Here is a 20453-nt window from a genome sequence, read left to right as displayed (position 1 = left end):
AAAAGAGCGTAGGTCGTAATACAACTTTGGAAATCAAATAGATGGAGAATCCTGTATTTTTCTTGCAATTGATATTTATTGTTTCGATAAATACATTACATGGATATTATATCAATAGTCATAGTCCAGAGAACTATTAATGTGTACTTCCTTTTTTATTTAATGTTTTATACATGAAAGCATGATTTACAAGTATCTGCATTTATAATGCACCAATGGGACAAAACATGATAAATGAATAATTCCGAAAGACATTTATCAAAAATAAAAATAATAAATGTGTTCAAGTGATGAAAGAAAATAATGCATGATTTTAAAATATCTAAATTCATTATTCCGTTACTTGATTTTTCACAAAATAATAACAATTTGTCAATTGTTCTGTATAAACATTTTCTTTCTATGCAATTTATCTCTTAAAAAAGTAAATACTACATGATGCATACAATCATTATTATTTTTTAAAAGAATTTATTCATTTAATAGTTTTCATGAATCCTTAAATATGAAAAGAAACTTCACGGCAAACAGTAAAATTAATTTCAATCTTTATGTAATTGTTAGAGGGTATCAGTAGCCCAGTAGTGTAGACTTTTCAACAAGCATTAAAATACTGAAAGTTGGTGTATCCAATTATTGGAAATAATATTAAATGAAGTAATGTGCTCCCCTCTCGAGTAATTCTTTGATTCCATGTCTTTGTTCGGCTATACTTTTGTGAAAAATTTATATTTGGTTTTAGATTTTTCAAACACAATTTTTTAGTATATTAGCGCAATTCATCACTAAATGGACATTAAAAAAGAGGGACGAAAAATACCAGAGGGAGAGTCAAACTCATAAACTGACAACGCCATAGCGAAAGATGCATCTGGTGCAGTAAAATTTGTACCTTTATTATTATTGATAATTCTGTTTGGCTTCGCTGTTTAACCCCTTAAACACAATGTTTTTGGAATGTTAAGCGACTGTCGTACAAGTGAGAGGTTTAGCTATAAAACCAGGTTTAATTACACATTTTCTACAAAAAGAAAATGGCTGTACCAATTCAGGAATATGACAGTTGTTATCTATTCGTTTTATGTGCTTGAGCTTTTGATTTTGCCATTTGATTAGGGATTTTCGGTTTTGAATAGTCCCCGGATTTTTAAATTATTGTTATTTTACCTTTATTTTTATAGTTCTTGTAGTTATAGCTTAAAACCACTCTTTAAGAAGTGACACTACATATACCAGCAAGTGGCATCTTATCTTTGTCATACCCCTTACATAATTTCACTTTACACTAGAGCAACACATAACAGTTGCATGTGTTTGGTGTGTATGTAGGTATATGTATTACTGGGAATCCTAACAATGGCTCAAAAGGACCATTGAAGTCTAAGTTAGTTTAATTATTTTCTTTTTCCCATTATGATTTTGCAATTTATCTTTTTTGAACACGAAAGCTTGAATCATAAGTATCATGAGAGACAAATGAATAATTCCATTTCAGGTTTGTTCAAAGAAAGAGATTTTTAATGTGTTTAAGAAGAACAGTTGAAATAAATTAATACAATGTCAATAAATTAGAATTCTTTATATCACGATATCATGATAACATTTATTCGCTTTACATATTTTCCAAAAAAAAAAAAGAAGGAAAATATTTAAATGGATGTTATGTAAAGTTTCTGAATGAAAAAAATCGGATATATATAATAGCATTCATTCAGTTATTTATGCTTGCATATTATATAAGCTGTTGGCAACCTTTTTAGATTTTTTTTGTCCTAAATGCTCTTCAACTTAGTACTTATTTGGCCTCTAACATTTTTATTGGAACGTCACTGATGAGTCTTTTCAAGACGAAACCCGCGTCTGGCGCAAATACTACATTTCAATCCTGATATACGTGATGATTGTAGTCCTGTCATGTAATGTTTTCATTTTAATGTTATATTTAACATTGCTATAAAAGCGGAAGGTTTAACATGCAACAAGTGTGTTACGATATTTCTCAACTCGAGACAGTTAAATTTTTATATTTAGAGCGAGAGTTATAGTGGTGGAATCTGCTTCTCTAATCATTTTTATCTTTCCTTTTTGAAAAAAGTTGTGTACCTTTTATGTGACGTCATCAGGGCATGGTCGCCTTTTTTCATGACGTCCCAATTAATCTTTTTCCAATCATTTGCCGAGAACAGATTTTTCACTGGTGAGGAGAAATATTTTTCTCACACCGATCAAGAAATGTAAAAATAGAGCAAAAATTCGAGATCAAGATATAGACAACAGTAGTCTGCAAATGTTTAAATCTCATAAACCGATCAAGACATAGTATAAACATATTTCATCTGTTCAAACACTTGATTATTGCTGGATCATTGACGGTCACTTCATATCTCATTTTATGCAAAAGAAAGCAAATACATGGATTTTATCAAAGTAGAGTGTTTTTGAAAAACAGTCTATATCATTATTAATATATGCTTTAATAAAGAAGTTGTCTTCTAGTCTTTAGTTCAAAAAGGTTATTATCTTTAATTTCTTTTAAAGAATTTTTTTAAAAGCAAATCTGATTATATGTATTACTCGTTTAAATACTGTAATATTTGTTTAGGTAAATTACTTTTACTAAATGAATATCATCAAGGCAATTTTATATAGGAAATGAATGTAAAGGAGATTTACCAAACCCATATTCGACTTAACTTATTTCATGCATTCTTGTTTTATTCCTTGAATCTCAACTGATGTGTGTCTTGACGTGGGGTATTATATGTATTAAATGATAGTCCGTTACGCTGCATTAGCTTAAAGTTGCAATATAGTGCACAAATCAATCGAAACAGGCCATGAAAGAATGAAGAATCTGAATACCAGCTTAAACTAGATTAAAAAGATCGATTTGAGAACGATTAAGTTTTACTATGCATTTATAAAGAGATATTCAAATGGTCGAAATTAGGAAAATGATAACGTTGAAAATTAAATGTATTTTATATTATCTACGAATAAAGAGAGACATGGGGTTTTGTGACATGGAGATAGTAAAAAACATGATATTTTTTTTTTTCACAGAAGACACTAACAGATGACAATAAACAATCTTCTACAATAGACAGTCCCGTCTGAATAAATGAAATCGTCCTTATCAGTTAAGTAAGCATTTTGATATATTTTTTCAACAATTTGAATTATACTGACAACTGACAATCTACAGTAAATACTTAATGAAATATATGGTTCAAAGTTCTCTAGCATACCATATTAAGCAACATCACTTTATTGTTTTGAACTGGAAGCCACTACTACGTATAATAAATGTTATCACATTATTGTTATATTATACTAAATATCAAACAAGGTAATGAATTAACTTGATCATAATGCTAAGTTCAAATAAAAGTTTTGCATATGATATGATCAACGAATACACAAAAAAAAACAAATATCATGCAAAACGGTTCTCTGTAACTGACAAATACCCAACTCGTCCGAAATAATAGATATACCACAAAAAATGTATAATGACAGCGAACAACGTGCTTTCATTCTTTTTTTTTGGTCATATTGTTGATTTATTCTGTAAAGGATTATTCATATTTAACAGATAGACCATGTATGTGAGAAGAATGTCTATATATGCAATTTTGAAAAACTTTTTGTTGTTGGTGGGTGTAAATAATCCCTTTTTCGTTGTTGGTTGCAGTTTTAAAAATCAGTACTTTTCTTTATCTATCTTTTTCAATTCCGATGTGGTTAGTGCCAAATTTATGTGTTTTATATAAACAAATTCCATACTTGTGTGACAAATTCAATTAACAAATATTATTTCCTACAAAAGCAACTTATGGTAATCCTATAGTGTGCAAATTCTTTTTTTAACTAGTGACAATATCTCTCTCATTTTTTATCGTTTCAGAATATGTGTTATTGGCCCATTATACAACTTTTGAGCATAGCTACTGTTGTGAAAGGTAAAACAACATAAAGTACATGTTTAAATTATAAAAAAAAATTAAAGTATGTCGTATATTTATTTGCTACTGTAATATGAATGAATGTAATAAAACAAATAAGTTAATTCTTGTTAATTGTTTTGTCATTAGTTAATGACAGAATTGTCATTTGGTTGATGCTAATTGTTTTGTCATTGGGTTAATTAAAAAACAATATTTTACAAATGCAATTAAAAGATCAAAAGAGTAGGAAGTGCACGTGATGCAAGAAATAGAAAAATGTTGAAATTTCATTGGACAATACTAGACCATTGAATGAGGAGTATATATGACCTACATAATAATGTAAGATGATACTCAAATAGTGTAAAGTTCCAATTATGGTTTATTTGGTCAGGTTAAAATATATCAATTGCATTTTGATCAATGTATGTTATATCTTCTCCTTAGTACTGTCTATTTGACTAACTAATTTTTGATTTCTTTCCGTAGAGATAGGTTCCCATTTTGCTGCTGATTTTGGATATACTTTGGTTTATCATCAAGAACAGAGAAATTATCAGACAGCCAGCGATATTTGTAAAAGTTATGGTGGAACTCTTCCCATTATCAAAAATTATATTATTCCTGAAATTATTGCTGATATTTCATCGTTAAGGTAATTATTTTAATACAAAGGCATATACAAACAAGGAGGTATGGTATGATTGCTAATGAGACAACTATACACTAAGGTAATTACAGGCAATCAACAATTGGGAAAAACCTATACCGTATAGTCCACAATAGTCTTTGAATGTGGTCAAATCTTAATATACATATTAGTTTTTGTTTTTTTTAAATATCAAATAAGATTGAAAAAATGAAGGATTTTTTTTTATCAAAACATTTTTTCCATTGCCAAAGCAATAAGCCAGCATTCTGATCAGAATCAAAGAAAGTTATGTAAATAGAAAGATATAAACATATCTCATATTAACATTTAAAAAAGAAAAACTATAAAGATAACAGTTGCCCTTCATCTGTCTCATCATTTTAGATACGTATTTTAGTTCGACAGACGGAGTAAAACCCTGTTGTAAAAAACCTGTTCACAATGCCTGACTTTTACTTTAAATTATACCATTGGCTTACTTGTAAATTTGAAAAAAGGTCATTGAGAGCCTAATAAGTAGAAAAAACGCAAAATTTTCGATTATTGTTTATCATCTTACAGTGAATTAATTCTCACTAAATCATAATGACTTTTCGTTAAATGAAAGCTATTTATATATGTTTGACTTTGAATAAATATTTTTTTCAAAACGATATGCAGCCAAATCGAGCTCCATTTTATTATTTTATCAGAAAATATCTGTAAAAGTTGTATTCACATAGAGATAATTTCAGTTTCACAGCCTAATGTGCAAATGTGTGGGAAGAAACAAGTTATTTATCACCTGTTAAATATTGAAATTTTCTCAAAATCGTTTACAATTTGAAAAAATAAAATTACAGCAATTATGATTTGGAATGACAATTAACTTATAATAAAACCAATGAGAACTATTAAATTATTTACAGAAAAAACACAATTATGCCAATTATATTATCAATTATCTTCGACCGCATCATAAGCGTGTAAAAAATAGATTCGGGTCGTTGGAAAATCTGTTGATACATTAGATCGTGAGAAAATGATATGTATTATCTATTTTTGCCACTAATTGCATGGATTTGAAATAAAACTGTACTTCATCCTTGTTTAAAAGTGGCATTATATTGTGTTGTCATTGTGAATATACTGTATCATGTAATGCTTATGCCAAACTGCTTTAAACATAAACCACAAAATTCAAATTAAGATACACTATAACTGTAACCCGCCTTCTGTACCTGTGTATTTCAGAAGGTAAAAAAAGTTCTTTAATATACATTAAACCAATCATATTGTTGTATCTCTTATACTCCATAAGGTTCGCATATCCTGCTCGATAAATGGTACCTGTCAAATTGTACATGGCAAGTTCAAATCAGATAAATCAGTCTCATTAAGTGATTTCATAATAGCGGGAAACAAGGCATGATTACAATACATGTGAGTGAAAGCATGCTTTAAGATATATAGTTAACATTACTGTGGTGAAATTATCTTACAGAAATATATCCGTGTGGATTGGTTTGTCAAATATAAATAACACATGGGTGTGGGATGATGGTACAGAACTGACGTCATCACCATGGAAACGAGCGCCTCCATTAGATAGATGTATGTCTGCAAGATTAACAATGGACGCAATTCTGGAACCAAAGTTGTGTGGCATTAAGTTACCGTTCTTTTGTCAATACAAAACAGGTGATTTGACTTTCAGTATTTGGTATCTTCATTGGAGTGTCAAAGATACAAAATGAGATTTTTTTTTATAAAAATATAAATCGGTCTCTATGGCTGTTGGACACTAGGTAATATTCTACTCCCCGCCATCACGAATGAAAACTGTTTACCGATGTGCAAACCGGATTTTTTAGAAGTTCTATAACTGGCGGGTTTCCTCAGGTACTATACTGTATATACTTTATACAACTTATATGCAGTTAGGCAACTGGTCGCTCAAAACAGTCAACACCCACCAAACTGTCTTCGATTTTGTGTTTTTTTTTGGATACAATCTTTTTTTAAATTAGATTTTTTTTTAGTTATTTAGATGAAAAATAAATATTTAATTTCGCTACACTTTATGTGTGACGTCGGACGAATCATTTCAATTATTCATAAGATTTAAGTAATTACTTTCCATGTCATGTGTTACACAATTGTGTTCCATACATTAATCAGCAGGAAGCCTTTAGACACTATAATAACAATCTGTTCGTATATTATAGACATATATACCCTGAAGCCAATAAATGACCATGTCCACTGTGAATTAACATGTAACCGTCAGGGGTTAATTGCATAGTTTGGCAATTAACCACAGACTATTATTACTCCATAACCAGACGAATACGTAACCGGCCTACAGCTATGGACCGTTTGTAAGGACCACTGGACTATATAAGATCTCTCAATGGACTTCAAGGACACAATTCGATCACACCAGAATTCGTCACATCTCGGCCAGTGTCTCAGTGAAAAACATTTATTTGAACTTTTAATCGCTCTTTGAATACTTGTAAATTAAGCAATAAATACTAATTGACAAGTATAGTTAACTTTATTGATTTCGCCACACATGCAGTTTCTATCAATTATGTAGTCCTTTTAAAAAGTGCATCATACTGATTTAAATACAAAATTATAGAATTGAAGCTATTTTCAGATCAAAGAAAATTTATTAAGTATTTGTGTGACCGAAAAGAAAAACTATGTTGACAAAATCAAATGGAAATAAAAAAAAGTTTAATTATATTTGTGTAAATAACAAACAAAAAACAACATGCTACTTGTGAGGTCATTGCCAACTTTTCATATTGAGTGTTCATCGTATTTAACCTTGCTCATCATCTGAATTATCAGTTCTACCTTTAATTCATAATTAATGAAATGATGTCTTTAAAACATAATCCCACAGGTAGCTGTTACTTCAGAATCTATAACCAAGCAAGTATTGTTGGACATAACAAATTCAGCTTGACCAGAACGAGTCTACAGAGATGTAAAGACGTATGCGGTCATGTGACAGAATTTGAATGCTGGTCATTTGAATACAATACAGTAAACCAATTTTGTCAATTGAACGATGTTAATCGATGGACAGCATCGGAGAGCTTTGTATATTTTGACAAAAGCTGGGACTATTATCATAAAACATGTTATACCTGTAAGTTTTATTAAACGAAATATATAGCACCATGCATATTAAGTAGAAATGCCCATGCAATTCTGCAGGGAGAAAACGTGATGAATAACACTGTTTGAATTAATTACAGTCATTTCAGGTATGAGGGTAACATTTTCAAACCAGTAATATTATACGATATTCAGGTTTTATACAGGACACGCGCATGTGATATCATTCCGGCTAAGGTTTTGTCGGGTATGTCATAATAAATACTTGTTTCAAACCTGAATGAATGGTTTATCAAATGATTGTATGTATTTTCACCACCTTAAACTCAGCCTTATATTTTCTCATTCTTGAAATATTTATTTATTTGCATTAAAAACAACTTTCTCTCGTTTATGCAATACTTTATTGTACAAAATTTTCAAAAATTAATTTAATATTAGGTCTTTAAGTTAAACATGTACTTTGTTGTTTTTTTTTACCGTTAACAAGTGACAACTTAAGAATGTACATAGGTGAGGTTTTGGAATTTGTGTCATATGTTTGGACTCCTTGATGTTATTCCCTAGGATATAAGGCGGTATGTTTTGCCCAATAACACCTATTTATCTTTTCATATAAGATTTAATAGCTTATAAAAGGTCATATCCTAAAATTTAATCAAATTCTTGATTTTCTTGATTTTCTTTCTTTTCCGAGTCAGCTTTTTACAGCCATATTTTAAAAATCAAATATCTAAGAAAAGGAGCTTCGTGACCTATCAATATTGTTTGCTTAGTTTGATCCTAAACAAACCAATGCTCTCCTGAATTATAGTATTGATTTTAAATTCTTGATTTATTCAATATTCAAAGTACATCCTTAAAGGAAAGAATAGAAAGAGGTAAATCGAATGAATACTTGATTCGTCGTCAGTGTAAGCTAGTCCTGCTTTGCATGCATTACCCAATTGGCGGTTTCCGACACAGACAAAATGTCATAATCGGGAAAGGGAAACAATTGGTAAAATTATCGATCAGATATTGGCATCTAAAGATCATAAAACTAGTCATTTGAGACATCGTCATATCGTAGTCTTCAACCAGTTGTGATGGTGACCATAAACGTTCGTAGTGTGGATTTCAATCGTTCTTTCTAATAACACTGTTTGAACAGTAGTTGTGTTGTAATTTACATTGATGTAAAGAAAGTATAAACACTATATATACATATATCTGTAAACATGAACGGGCGTAACGTTTGTACGGATATATGGTAACGCCATACGATGGACTTACAAACATTCGTAACAAAATAATGAATTATTTGAATATTATCTTTAGGTTTCCTGCAGGATATCAATTATCAAATTGTTGTCCCTTGTTCTGATATATACTGAATGTAGATTTTTAAATTGTTACAGCAACTATATTATCCGAGGAGTCAGACCAAACAACTTATATGGTATATCACAGTACTACAATGACAATGCCTATGAATACACCAACAGATGGTCATGGTAAGTTATAATATCAGTTTCACATATAATTAAAAAAAAACGGTCTGAAATTCAACATGACATTTTGAATTGCCTTAAGTCGCTTATTGAAAGTCAATATCCCATATTATAAAACATGAGTGTACGTTTTCAAACGTGTTGAGTAAACGCCCGTGGTAAGATTCACATGTCAGCTGATAGACACCGTCATGATTTTTTTAGGCTGTTCGAATCCTACTCCAACATCGTATGATTTTATGGTCTTTTATAAATAATTTACCTCACGTCAGATGTTGTAAATGAAATGACATCATTGAACGATGACGTTAGAATATAGGGATTTAACGAAAAATGCTCGAATCGGAAACTGAAACTGAAAGTTGTCAAAACACAACCAAACGATGGTTATCATTTCTTCTTGCTTGAAGTGAGATGGTCAATTAAATTTATCTAAGTGTGTTCTAAAAACGTGTTCATGATTCTTATCAATATTCCATTTCTCATTGAGTTAAATATCCATAAACATTGATATCAAATATCTCCTAATAGTAAAAAAAAAAACATAATACAGAAAACAATTATAATGTTCAGTCACCTCGAAAGCGCTCATTCATTTAAGGCCAATTTGAAAAAATGAAGGATCTTGCCGTATACATTATATGATCACATAACATCTTCTTTTATGTTAAATACATTCACTAGTTTTAAATTATATACATTGTAGAAGTTGACTTGTCATTATTAGAACCAAGACAATATGTGTTATATAACATAAGTTTATCATGGTCTGAGGCTGGGAAGTATTGTAAAGATAATGGAGGTCATCTGGCTAATTTAGATGGTCCATCTAATATACCAGAAACAGGATACCAAAGCATGGTAAACGTGTACGTACTTCTACATTATATTCAAGTATTAAAATAAACCGTATTTCCTTTCAGGTGAGAGTTGTTTTTTGCTTTGTTTCGTGTTAAGGTCTCACAGTGACTTTGAGATGAAGAACAGCAACACAAACCCGCTCCTTCTGTGTTCTTGTGTGTTTTTTGTTGTGCATGTACTAATTTAGTGTCATGGATAGATATCCCATATCCTTATGCATTTCTATTATTAAATAATTTCGAGATGTGACTCCAAATGCAGATGCTGTTGTTCAATCGCAAAATAAATAATGCATTTATTTATTTTCTCTTGTCTTACAGTTCAGTTTCAGTCTATTTATACATTTGTACGTTTATGTCAAGTATTAGTTATCTTTTTAGAGAAACGCAACGTTGAAATCACATATTTTAAGAGGCATGTGTAGGAAATAGTCTTTTACAAAGAAATGAATATGTGGTGTTGTACAGTTGACTTCAAAAGAATACTGCTGTATAGTATACCTTTCTAAGTCTATTTAAAAAGAGGCAGAACATACAAATGGTACATCCAAAACTAATAAATTAAGATGACAATAGTTTACAGATTGTCAAATCTAGTCAATTGATAAAGAGACATGTCATAAGTAACAAACAAAAATAGGGAAAAGTGTAGCTTCACCAGAACAAACGTACCCGTAAGACGGCGAAAAGAAAAACCAAACGTTCACAAAATGCAAGACTGTGCAACACAAATCACTTCACAAACTACGGTGATTTCATTCGAACCTGAAGGGTGAGTACATCCAACCCCCTATATGTTTTCAACGGAAAAGACTCCGTTATATCACATTTAACCATATGAATAATTTTATCGTCTCTTTCTGTAAACACTGGTAAGTTTATAAGTATGACGGAATTGGTTCCCTTGAGTAGAACTTTAGTCGGTCAGATCGCTGACTTCAAACTCAAAGTTATCAGGTTCGATAACAAGAGAACAAAAATATATTTTCTAGTTAATTTTTTATGTTCAATATTGATTGTTGTAAATTGTTAAACAAACACCAGTAAATGTCATGTAACTTTGTTGCAGTTACTTATTTACGTCAAGAGATATGTGCATTGTTAAGTATAATTTTTATATTATACCATTAGTTTTCTCGATTGAATTATTTCGCATTTTTAATAGAGGGAGTTTTTACAGCCAACTAAATGGTATGGGTTTTTCTCCGTGGTGAAGACAGTACGGTTGTCTATAAATGCTTATATATTGTCTCATATGGAATGAAATACTTCCTCATATTTCTTTATCATGTGTATTTTATGACTAATATAACGATAAATTTCCGTGTTACTTACAAAACAAAGCATACATGTTACGACAAGCTAAAAACAAAAACAAATTTAACCTTTACAAGAAAATATTATTTTGGTAGCATGGTACATTGTACTTTTTAAACCACATTAGATGAATTGTCAAAAGACCAATAAAATCTACATATCCAACATAGTTCTCTATATATTTGGTTGAACTGTTGACTCTTTGTAGAAACGAACCTCATTTAGGGTGAAGTGGAAAACATTGTTATACAGTTTATTTTTGAAGGACTCTGATTTCTAAAATCTACTTTATTAGAACTTTGGTGGATAGTTGTTCCATTGGCAATCATACCATAATCTCCTCCTTATGTATATTAATAGTGTAGTTTGTTCTTATTTTAACCTGTCATCTTCCTCATGTATTAACAAACATATCTTAAAATAGAGCATTGACTCAAGGAAAAGATAGAGGTATTAAAAGTGTATACGTTCTTTCGTCTTTCGTGTAGCTGGTTGATTTGGAAATGATGGAATTAATTTATTTAAGATTTTTTTTCCAAAAGTCATTAAAAATATCGTGCTACTTATATATTTATGGTACTTATCAACCTGATTTGATTTTGAAAATAGTTTTTTTTTTTTTTTAATCTTTAATTAAGCATACTTCATATTTTTCACGTGCACGCTATACAATTATTATTCATATTTATCTAATAAACTAATATAATATCACAGTTTGAATTCATTCACTAATATACCACACAGACATATATGCATACCTTTACATATTGCAGAATTGTCACTTGGTTTTTTGTTTTTTGTATTTTAACTTTGAATTAAAAATAGAATTAATAAAATGTCATGATTAAATTCGACCGTATTTCTTTCACGTAAAAAAATACAAAATGACGAACTTTATTTCTTAGTAGAGAAACAGAAAAATAAGAATCGCCTAATTTTATCATATTGTATAACAAACATTTATTGGACCAGAAAGTACTATCCCTTAAGCATTCTTCCGTTTTCCTACTAAGCCGGTCTTGCTCTGTAAAAATCCATTCATCAACCGGGAAAATTCGTAAATAATCATCTGTGATTTAATTCTCTCATTTATTTTCCAGTTATCTAAATGTCATCATTTTTACAGAACAACAGCCATAAAACAAGTTTTAATTATAGATGTAATATAAAAATGCATAATAATGAAATGAGTACATCAATCTTACATCCATCTAATAATACCTCAGGCTAAACACTACTAATTAACTCCACTGATCCCCTTTTAACTAAAAAAGTATTACATGCCCTACTTCTCAGAAATCAATGAGCGAAAGATGTGGACCATTCATAAAAGTACAGTTTGTACTTATTCATTTGTCATGAAGTGCGATGTTTAATTTAATGAAAACAAAGTTGAGGAGATGAAAACACTTCGGTTTAATTTGTTTATTTTCATACATACTTCATGTTTAATTGAACGTAAGGATGGTTAATGACATTTTGATTGCTAATACACATGCTGATGTCTGCAATCAGCTTAAGTATATCATGCTAATCAAACCGAAAATGATAGTCAATTTGAAATGAAAATGAAAACAAAATAGCTTAATTACCCTGAGATACTTGAAAAAGTTACATGAGATTTTAATACGAGACACTATCTCTTTGCGTGAATTCACACTTCTTTTTAAATAATTAGTGCCAAGGACATATGGATTAGAGTGAAAACACATTTGATTGCCATGTATTATAGTTATAATATCAACAGTAAAATACTAATATATCAAGGTTTCTGCAACAAAATATAAGTATTAATGTCCTGAATTATAAACTAGCTGATACATTGGTCTTACGTAGTTCTTCTATTTATATCGTATTCCAGTATTAAATAATTAAGAAAAAACCACACGTCTACAGCAATATTGATATTTGTGCAGTTAAATTTTATGTTTTACAGCAAATATACAGTACGAATAAGTTTTTTGTCTATTACAAATAAATTGACAAGAGTACCATAATCGATATCTTACAGAGAACCGTCTTGAACGTGACGAAAAAAAACGTAAAATGGTAAAAAAAAAGAAAAAAAAAGAAAGAAAAACGAACACCAAGAAAAATTCAAAACGGGAAGTCCTTTATCAATAGGCAAAATCAAAAGCTCAAACACACCACACGAATTGAAAACATCTATCAAATTCTTTGTTTTCCAGGTAATTTCTAATGTAGAAAATGGTAGATAAATCATTGTTTTATAGCTAGGTAAACCTCTTAATTGTATGATAGTCGCATCTAATTCCATTAAATTGATAAAAGCGTAATTTCATTGCAGATATATGTTTTGACATGTGTGTATAAAGATTGTTTTGTCAAGGATAGATACACAATATCCTGTCGTTTTACATTACATATTAAAATACAGTGTGTTTCTCGTGAATATTTTTTTTTTATAATAATAGTTATAATGCATTTATTTTAGATAAAACTTTTCTTTTGTGTATGATTACAAAGGTTGTAAAAGAGGAGCGAAATATAATAGAGGGACATTCAAACTAATAGATCGAAAATAAAATGTCATTGCTAAAAAAGAAAAAGACAAACAAACAAACAAAAGTACAAAAAAAAAAAAACAACATACAAAACTAAAGACTAAGAAACACGAACATCACCAAAAAAGTGGGAATTTTCTCAGGTGCGTCTGAAAGGTAAACAGATCCTGCTCATCATGAGGCACCCGTAATAAAAACCCGGTTAATCGTCTTATTCGGTAGGCCATGTTCGTGAAAAGGGAACGGTATTGTAGTTACGACATTTAGGAACATATCCGAAACCATTTGTGAAATGGATATTTCATAAAGGTCAATCAACTTTTGATGGCGTCCGTAAAATGTACACAGTAATGTTTTTAACTTCACCATTTGGAAATTTGGTTTAATAGTTATTGTGTTAGCAGCAATCCTGCATCAAGAAAAGCATGATAGGAAACATATAAATGTTTTAATTATGTAAATGTTTTGAATTGATCACACTTTGTCCTATATAAAAAAAAAAGAAGAAAACCTGTAAACAGCAACTTGCTTGTAAAAAACTGTTGCTGTCTTTCGCTATACTCTATTTAGCTTCCTTCCATTTTCATCACATACTTAAATTGCGGAGATGCTGTTTATAGAGTTCGTAAACTAAGACGATCCATATATATTTATTCAACTATTATTTTCAAGGTTATCAATTAAGTAGTGTAGTAATTCTGAATATCGACTCCTAGGAGTCGATATTAAGAATTGAACGATGGACAGTCAGTGCGTGAATTTTTCTTGCTACCTGATTGGAAGATATTACGAGACGTGAATAATCAAAGTTTATTGATTGGTTAGGACAATCCAAACCTAGTTAATGTCCTTCAATCCCGTAGAGTATCGGATTTTCCCTCTCTATTTTAGCAATTAGATTTTGCCTGGTCATTAATCATGCATATTCATGATATTGGTACACAGATAACTTTTATCTATAAATAGTCGAATCTTCTGGAGTTTCGTAAACAACAACGTTAAACGATTAATACTACTTCATAACATGTGACCTCACGTGTGTGGTAAAATTTGTTGATTGATGCACGTGGCTATTCTAGTAAATGAATAAATCTTCACAGCGAGAGCACTTTCCATTTTCATCAGCTAAGAGTCGACTAGCCCTTTTTGAAAGGCTAATGCTTGTAATGCTTATATATTGACTTTATACATGCTCATACTTTTCGTAGACCGCTTGTGTGATTTAATGAGATTTTATGCTGAATGGTATTTAAATCACGGAAACCATGTTGAAATTTCTGTGGAAATTATGTTTCAATAAGGATTTCAGTGAAGGAAAATTATTGATCGGTACTTGGTGTCTTTTTCTATTGTAAATTTGTTATCTGTTTTTTAAAAGCTCTTTTCCCATCCAACGATATAGCTCGACGACCCAAAACTTGTTTTTATAGTTTCCGTTGTTTAGTTTTACAAAAGACTTTGGGGCGGTTGTAAAACGAAAAATCACAAAAATACTGAAATCCGAGGAAAATTGTAATTGATAAAAGTTTCGAACAGCGGTATACTACTATTGCCTTTATTTAAATCTATGAATATATTTTGTTTTCGTTTATTGCTGTAGTTTTCTCTTTTGGATAATTACACAGTTCCTTGTTTTTACAAAAGTATTCTGTTTTTCTATGGCATATGGGTGTTGATGCATCTTGTTATCTTCAGTGTCTTTTTACATCAGATCGAAGGGAGAACATCTAATTTGTGATAGCATAACATATATCCAGTTTGGATGTTTGTGCAGTCGATCAGACTACACTATTTTATTATGACAATTTTTTTGCTAACATTTTTAGAGTCCCACATACTGTGAATTCATTAATATTTATTGGATACCACTTTTCGTGGATTGTATTGGTACAGGAGAATCACGATTTGAAACGTTCAGCGAAATACTAATTGTCTAGGGCTATGTATGCAGACTTTGCCAAAACTACGAAATTAAATATCCAGGAATATGCAGTTTTCCTCAAACCACGAAAATTTGTATCCACGAAAATAAAATGCATCCATCGTATCAAATAATAATAGCGATATCAGACAAACAGGGTATCTTTTGTATTTTAGGAATGAATTGTTTTGGATTGGCCTTAGGCGAACAGAAAACATTGGATGGCATTGGTATAACAATACTGATTTGGAATGGTCAAATTTCAAGTATAAGCCTAACGAATTTGACTTTATAAAAGTATGCGGTGCTGTGTCATTGTCTAGTGGTTGGTGGTATAATGAGGTTTGCGATGAAAAGAAACGATTTCTTTGTCAGTACCCTAAAGGTTATTTTGTTATTTTTTTTTCTTTATGTTTATCAGAAAAAATACTGCGTTAACAATAAATGTGTAAATCATTAATTCGTCTCCACTTTTATCATGAGCTTTTGACTGTTGTCAGATGGTGAAATATTTGTATTAGTCAAAACTGAAGTAAAACTTTTTTGAAGTAATATAACATGCTGAATTTTGCCTTAGCGATTTCAATCGTAAAAATTCTAAGTATGTTTTTAAAGATGCAACCGCTTTTACATATTTGTAGTATGAAAACAACTTGCTTTTCAAACTTTTCTATTTGTAGAGTCATGTGAATTTATCAGAACTGCTAATGCAAGTATCATGGCATACAATGAAGAACTATATGACGACGTATCTGCAAATTATTGCCAAAATAAGTGTATATCTGCCAAGTTTTGTCTCTCCTATGAGTACAATACCAATAGTAGGATATGCCAAATAAGTCAGGAGAACAGATGGACTGTTGAACAGTATTATCATACAAATTCTGTTAATTGGAACTATTTTCATAGACGTTGTAGTTTTGGTAAGATATTACAACGTGTACACACTAGTTTTGTTTGTTAAACAATTTCATTTGCTTTCAGTTAACCTTGAAATATTTAACAAGATTGAAAATTTCAACAGAGGTGCGAAAGATACCAAAGGGAGACTCAAACTTATAGATCGAAATAAACCGACAACACCATGACTAAAAATGAAAAGGACAAACAAATAATAGAAATATAAAGACTAAGCAACACGAACCTCACTAAAAACTAAGGGATGATCTCAGTGTTTACTTGTGATGGTTTACTTTTACAAATTGAGACTTGGATGAAAGAGTTGTCTCATTGACACTCATACCATATCTTCGTATATCTATTGTTATATTGGTTGTTAAATTTAGAGCATGGTAATTTAGTTGTAAGGTACCACATCAAAGTGATTAACTTTTTATTCCAGGATATAATACGGTCAAAGAAATAACTACCTTAATGTCTACAACAGGTATGTATATTAACAGAATCGGAAGAATAATTAACAATTTAGCCAAGTCAAAAATACAATTAACATGTCAGTATTGTCATTTATAATTATTGCTGATAAGACAAGGTATAGAATAATGATATCACTCAAATATGGAAATTAAGGAAGATACAGTCTGTCGTACATGTACAAGGTTGATGCATATATATTATAAATGTCAAACTAAACGGAAATATATTCACTTTGTTTTCTCTTTTTGATTCTTTGTATCTTAGATCTTCACGGATTAGCGTAACACACGGTATGCCTTAGTAAACAGGTAATAAAAGAATAAATATGGATGAAGTATACCTGTCTCAGATAAAACATTAATAGTCAGAATTGCATATTTTTTAAATAGGGTGCGCCTTTGTTCGACATTGACAAAGTACGCGTATAACGATTAATCTTATCTCATATACGTTTCTAAGAATATGATTGGTTAAAAGCAACGGCGCGGAAAAAAATTATATTTCATATGGGGGTAGTAAAGTGGTTTATTTCAATACTTTGTTGACGTATTTCTTTGTTTTTATAGTGTTTAAGATTAAAACACAATAATGACCACTATTTTGGACAATTTTCCTAGTAAGGCTGTTTGTTATTCTCGCATATTGTTGTCAATATCATTGTATATGACTGTCACACACGTGAGAGGTCTAGATAGCTATAAAACCTGGGTTAATTCATCATTCGTACAGCTAAATGACTGTACCAATATGGAATTAACTGACCCAATATATGTCATATAAGGTCACTAGCATACCATTAAACTGATAATGTATACATACTAGCTCGTGTATAAATAGATTCGTTATCATGACGAAAGTAAACACAGCTTAGTATACGTTATATATTTTGCTGATTGTTCAAGATCACCTGGAACTTTTTCTCAGCCTTGTCCTTTGGTCTTACGATAGAAATTGTCTTATTCTAAATCATTCCACAAAATTTGTGTTTATATTTATCGGTGGAATAGTTTCCATATAATGAAAAGAAATATGCATTTTTTATAATATTTGTAGAATCTATTACGACTACATTTATTGGTTCAACAAAAATGAGTGAAATCCTCACGACAGATGACACAATGACTACGTTAGATCCAATAGCGGAAAATGAAAGAATGTTTCAAGAATTAAAACAAGAAATGAAAACAATGAGTGACAAAATAAAAAAGAAACAATTAGAAAAAAGTAAAACAAGTGCAGAAGATAACCGTCCTTCTGCAAAAGGTGTTGGAATAGTAGCAGCAGTAATTTTAATTTCAATATTTGGAAGTGTAGTGTTGATGGATGTTTCGACTATAGGTGTACAATGTAAAGAGATTTCAAAAAGAGAAGCACGAAAAATCAGGCGGTATAGACGTCGAAATGATTCATCATTTTATTCACATAACAATAACAATAGGAATCATTTAGGAATAAAGGATATATCGTGTGATCCTTCCGCCAAAATAAGTATCAATACTGAAGCAGCTTCTTCAGAATCTATTGACATTTCAGTAATTAGTGATAAATTAGACAAACAGGATGAGTATGGTAAACTGGTCTCGTTACATTGCACAAAAGAAGTGAATGACGATAAACTAGCAGTAACAAACAAATCAAACGAAAGACACGTCTGTAACTTAGAACTCATTGAGGTACTTCTAGACAGTCAAACTATAACAAATGAGACCTTGTCATCAAATCATGTTCGAACAGATAGTTGTTCTAGTGATGGCAAAACACAAATGACTGTACAACATACGGAAACTTTATCTTCTGGGGATGTAGATGTACAAATCGAAACAGAAGCCAATGTGGCTCAATCATCAAAATCGTCTGTTATGTTAAACATTGATAAACCTATAATGAAACCTAATGCAGAACTAGAAATGGCTATATGTGAATCGAATGTTTTGAGCACACAAACAAATATGGTTTATGAGGAATGCAGTAAATCAAATGAAATCGAAAATGGTATCGTACACCCTATTGAACATAAAAATAAAGTTATTACATACCTTTAATGTATAAATGTATATGCAAATACTATATCAATTCATATGCAAACAACAAAATGTAAATGTTTTAATTTTTATTTGATACATAAACCAAAGCCAGGACAATCGTGTCTTTACGTTTTATTCCAATCATTTCTATAATAGGAAGTTTTAATTGTTATCACTCTGTCTTTTGTTTTAGTCCTGTAAAGGATAACTTGATTGGATGATAGGTATCTCCTATTTTTACATAATCTGGGTATCCAATTTTAATGGTCAGTCCAAAATCTATCGGCGTATTCGATACCTTCATAGGATGTTTATTCTTTCCAACTGAAAAGAGCAAAGGATAATATTATGTTATATATATATATAAAACAATAGACAAAAATAAAACAATCCTTGAAACGTCATCCGTTAGTCCGTCCATATGTTAAGGCGTAGGTACAATTTCTGGTTACAGCAGATAGTTTAACAAGACTTTATGAGCATGTTAAGTTGAAACTAAGACCACATGTCCTTTATGATTAGAATATTACGTATGTGTGTGACAATTGTGTGTAGACTAAGATTGATGTTGAATATCCTAAATAGGAGGCATATGTAACAACAGTATTTTAAAACGTTTAAAGCGCCAGTTTATGCAGAATGCCACAGTTTTTAAACTGTATGTTTCTGACTGTGATAATACTTAATAATTATTATGCAAAAAGCGATGTTCTATTCACACATATGACGAAATTTGACTGGTAAATGAATGTATTGCAATCTTATATATTGTAATGAAATTAATTACTACAATAACGAAAATAAATGAGCGTTTATTTTTTTCTGAAATAAAAGGCTTATACATTTAACTACAATAATGAATAAGAAATGTATCATGCATTATATTATATTTCAGACGTGACAGACTCGTGTCTTTCGTGCATGTAATGTAAATATATGAAAATATTATTTATTAATGTATTGTCACTTTTAACATGTTTAATATATGCATGTAGATATGCAGTTCTTTTCAATGATGGCTTGTAATGCATTCTAAACAAATTCCATTGTTCAGCAAACTAGGCTTTATGGAGACTGTGGCAAACCCACGAAATCAAATATCCACAAAATGTAACTTTTCGCTTATCCAAAAAAATGATACCCATTAAAACAAATTAATTCATAGTTTAGCAATAAAATCCTTATAATGTCATGTTAAGAGGGATATATATTCCATATGCATG

General features: G+C 30.4%; 1 protein-coding gene across 1 annotated transcript in view; it reads left to right on the top strand.

Moving 5' to 3' along the window:
- LOC143071993 (uncharacterized) overlaps window positions 1–19313 on the top strand; it is a 33183-nt gene extending 13870 nt beyond the window's left edge. Inside the window, exons 2-12 of the mRNA XM_076246741.1 lie at window positions 3064–3144; window positions 3908–3962; window positions 4437–4602; window positions 6083–6279; window positions 7496–7744; window positions 9114–9209; window positions 9913–10075; window positions 16006–16214; window positions 16510–16752; window positions 17172–17216; window positions 18260–19313. Of these exons, the coding sequence (XP_076102856.1) occupies window positions 3911–3962; window positions 4437–4602; window positions 6083–6279; window positions 7496–7744; window positions 9114–9209; window positions 9913–10075; window positions 16006–16214; window positions 16510–16752; window positions 17172–17216; window positions 18260–19248 (2409 nt within the window). The 5' untranslated portion in view covers window positions 3064–3144; window positions 3908–3910 and the 3' untranslated portion in view covers window positions 19249–19313. The remainder of the gene's footprint in view (window positions 1–3063; window positions 3145–3907; window positions 3963–4436; window positions 4603–6082; window positions 6280–7495; window positions 7745–9113; window positions 9210–9912; window positions 10076–16005; window positions 16215–16509; window positions 16753–17171; window positions 17217–18259) is intronic.
- Window positions 19314–20453: the final 1140 nt, after the last annotated feature.

Source organism: Mytilus galloprovincialis, chromosome 4, assembly GCF_965363235.1.
Source record: "Mytilus galloprovincialis chromosome 4, xbMytGall1.hap1.1, whole genome shotgun sequence".
Taxonomy (NCBI): domain Eukaryota; kingdom Metazoa; phylum Mollusca; class Bivalvia; order Mytilida; family Mytilidae; genus Mytilus; species Mytilus galloprovincialis.
The sequence above is the reverse complement of the archived record's forward strand: the minus strand, read 5'-3'. Positions and strand labels throughout refer to the sequence as shown.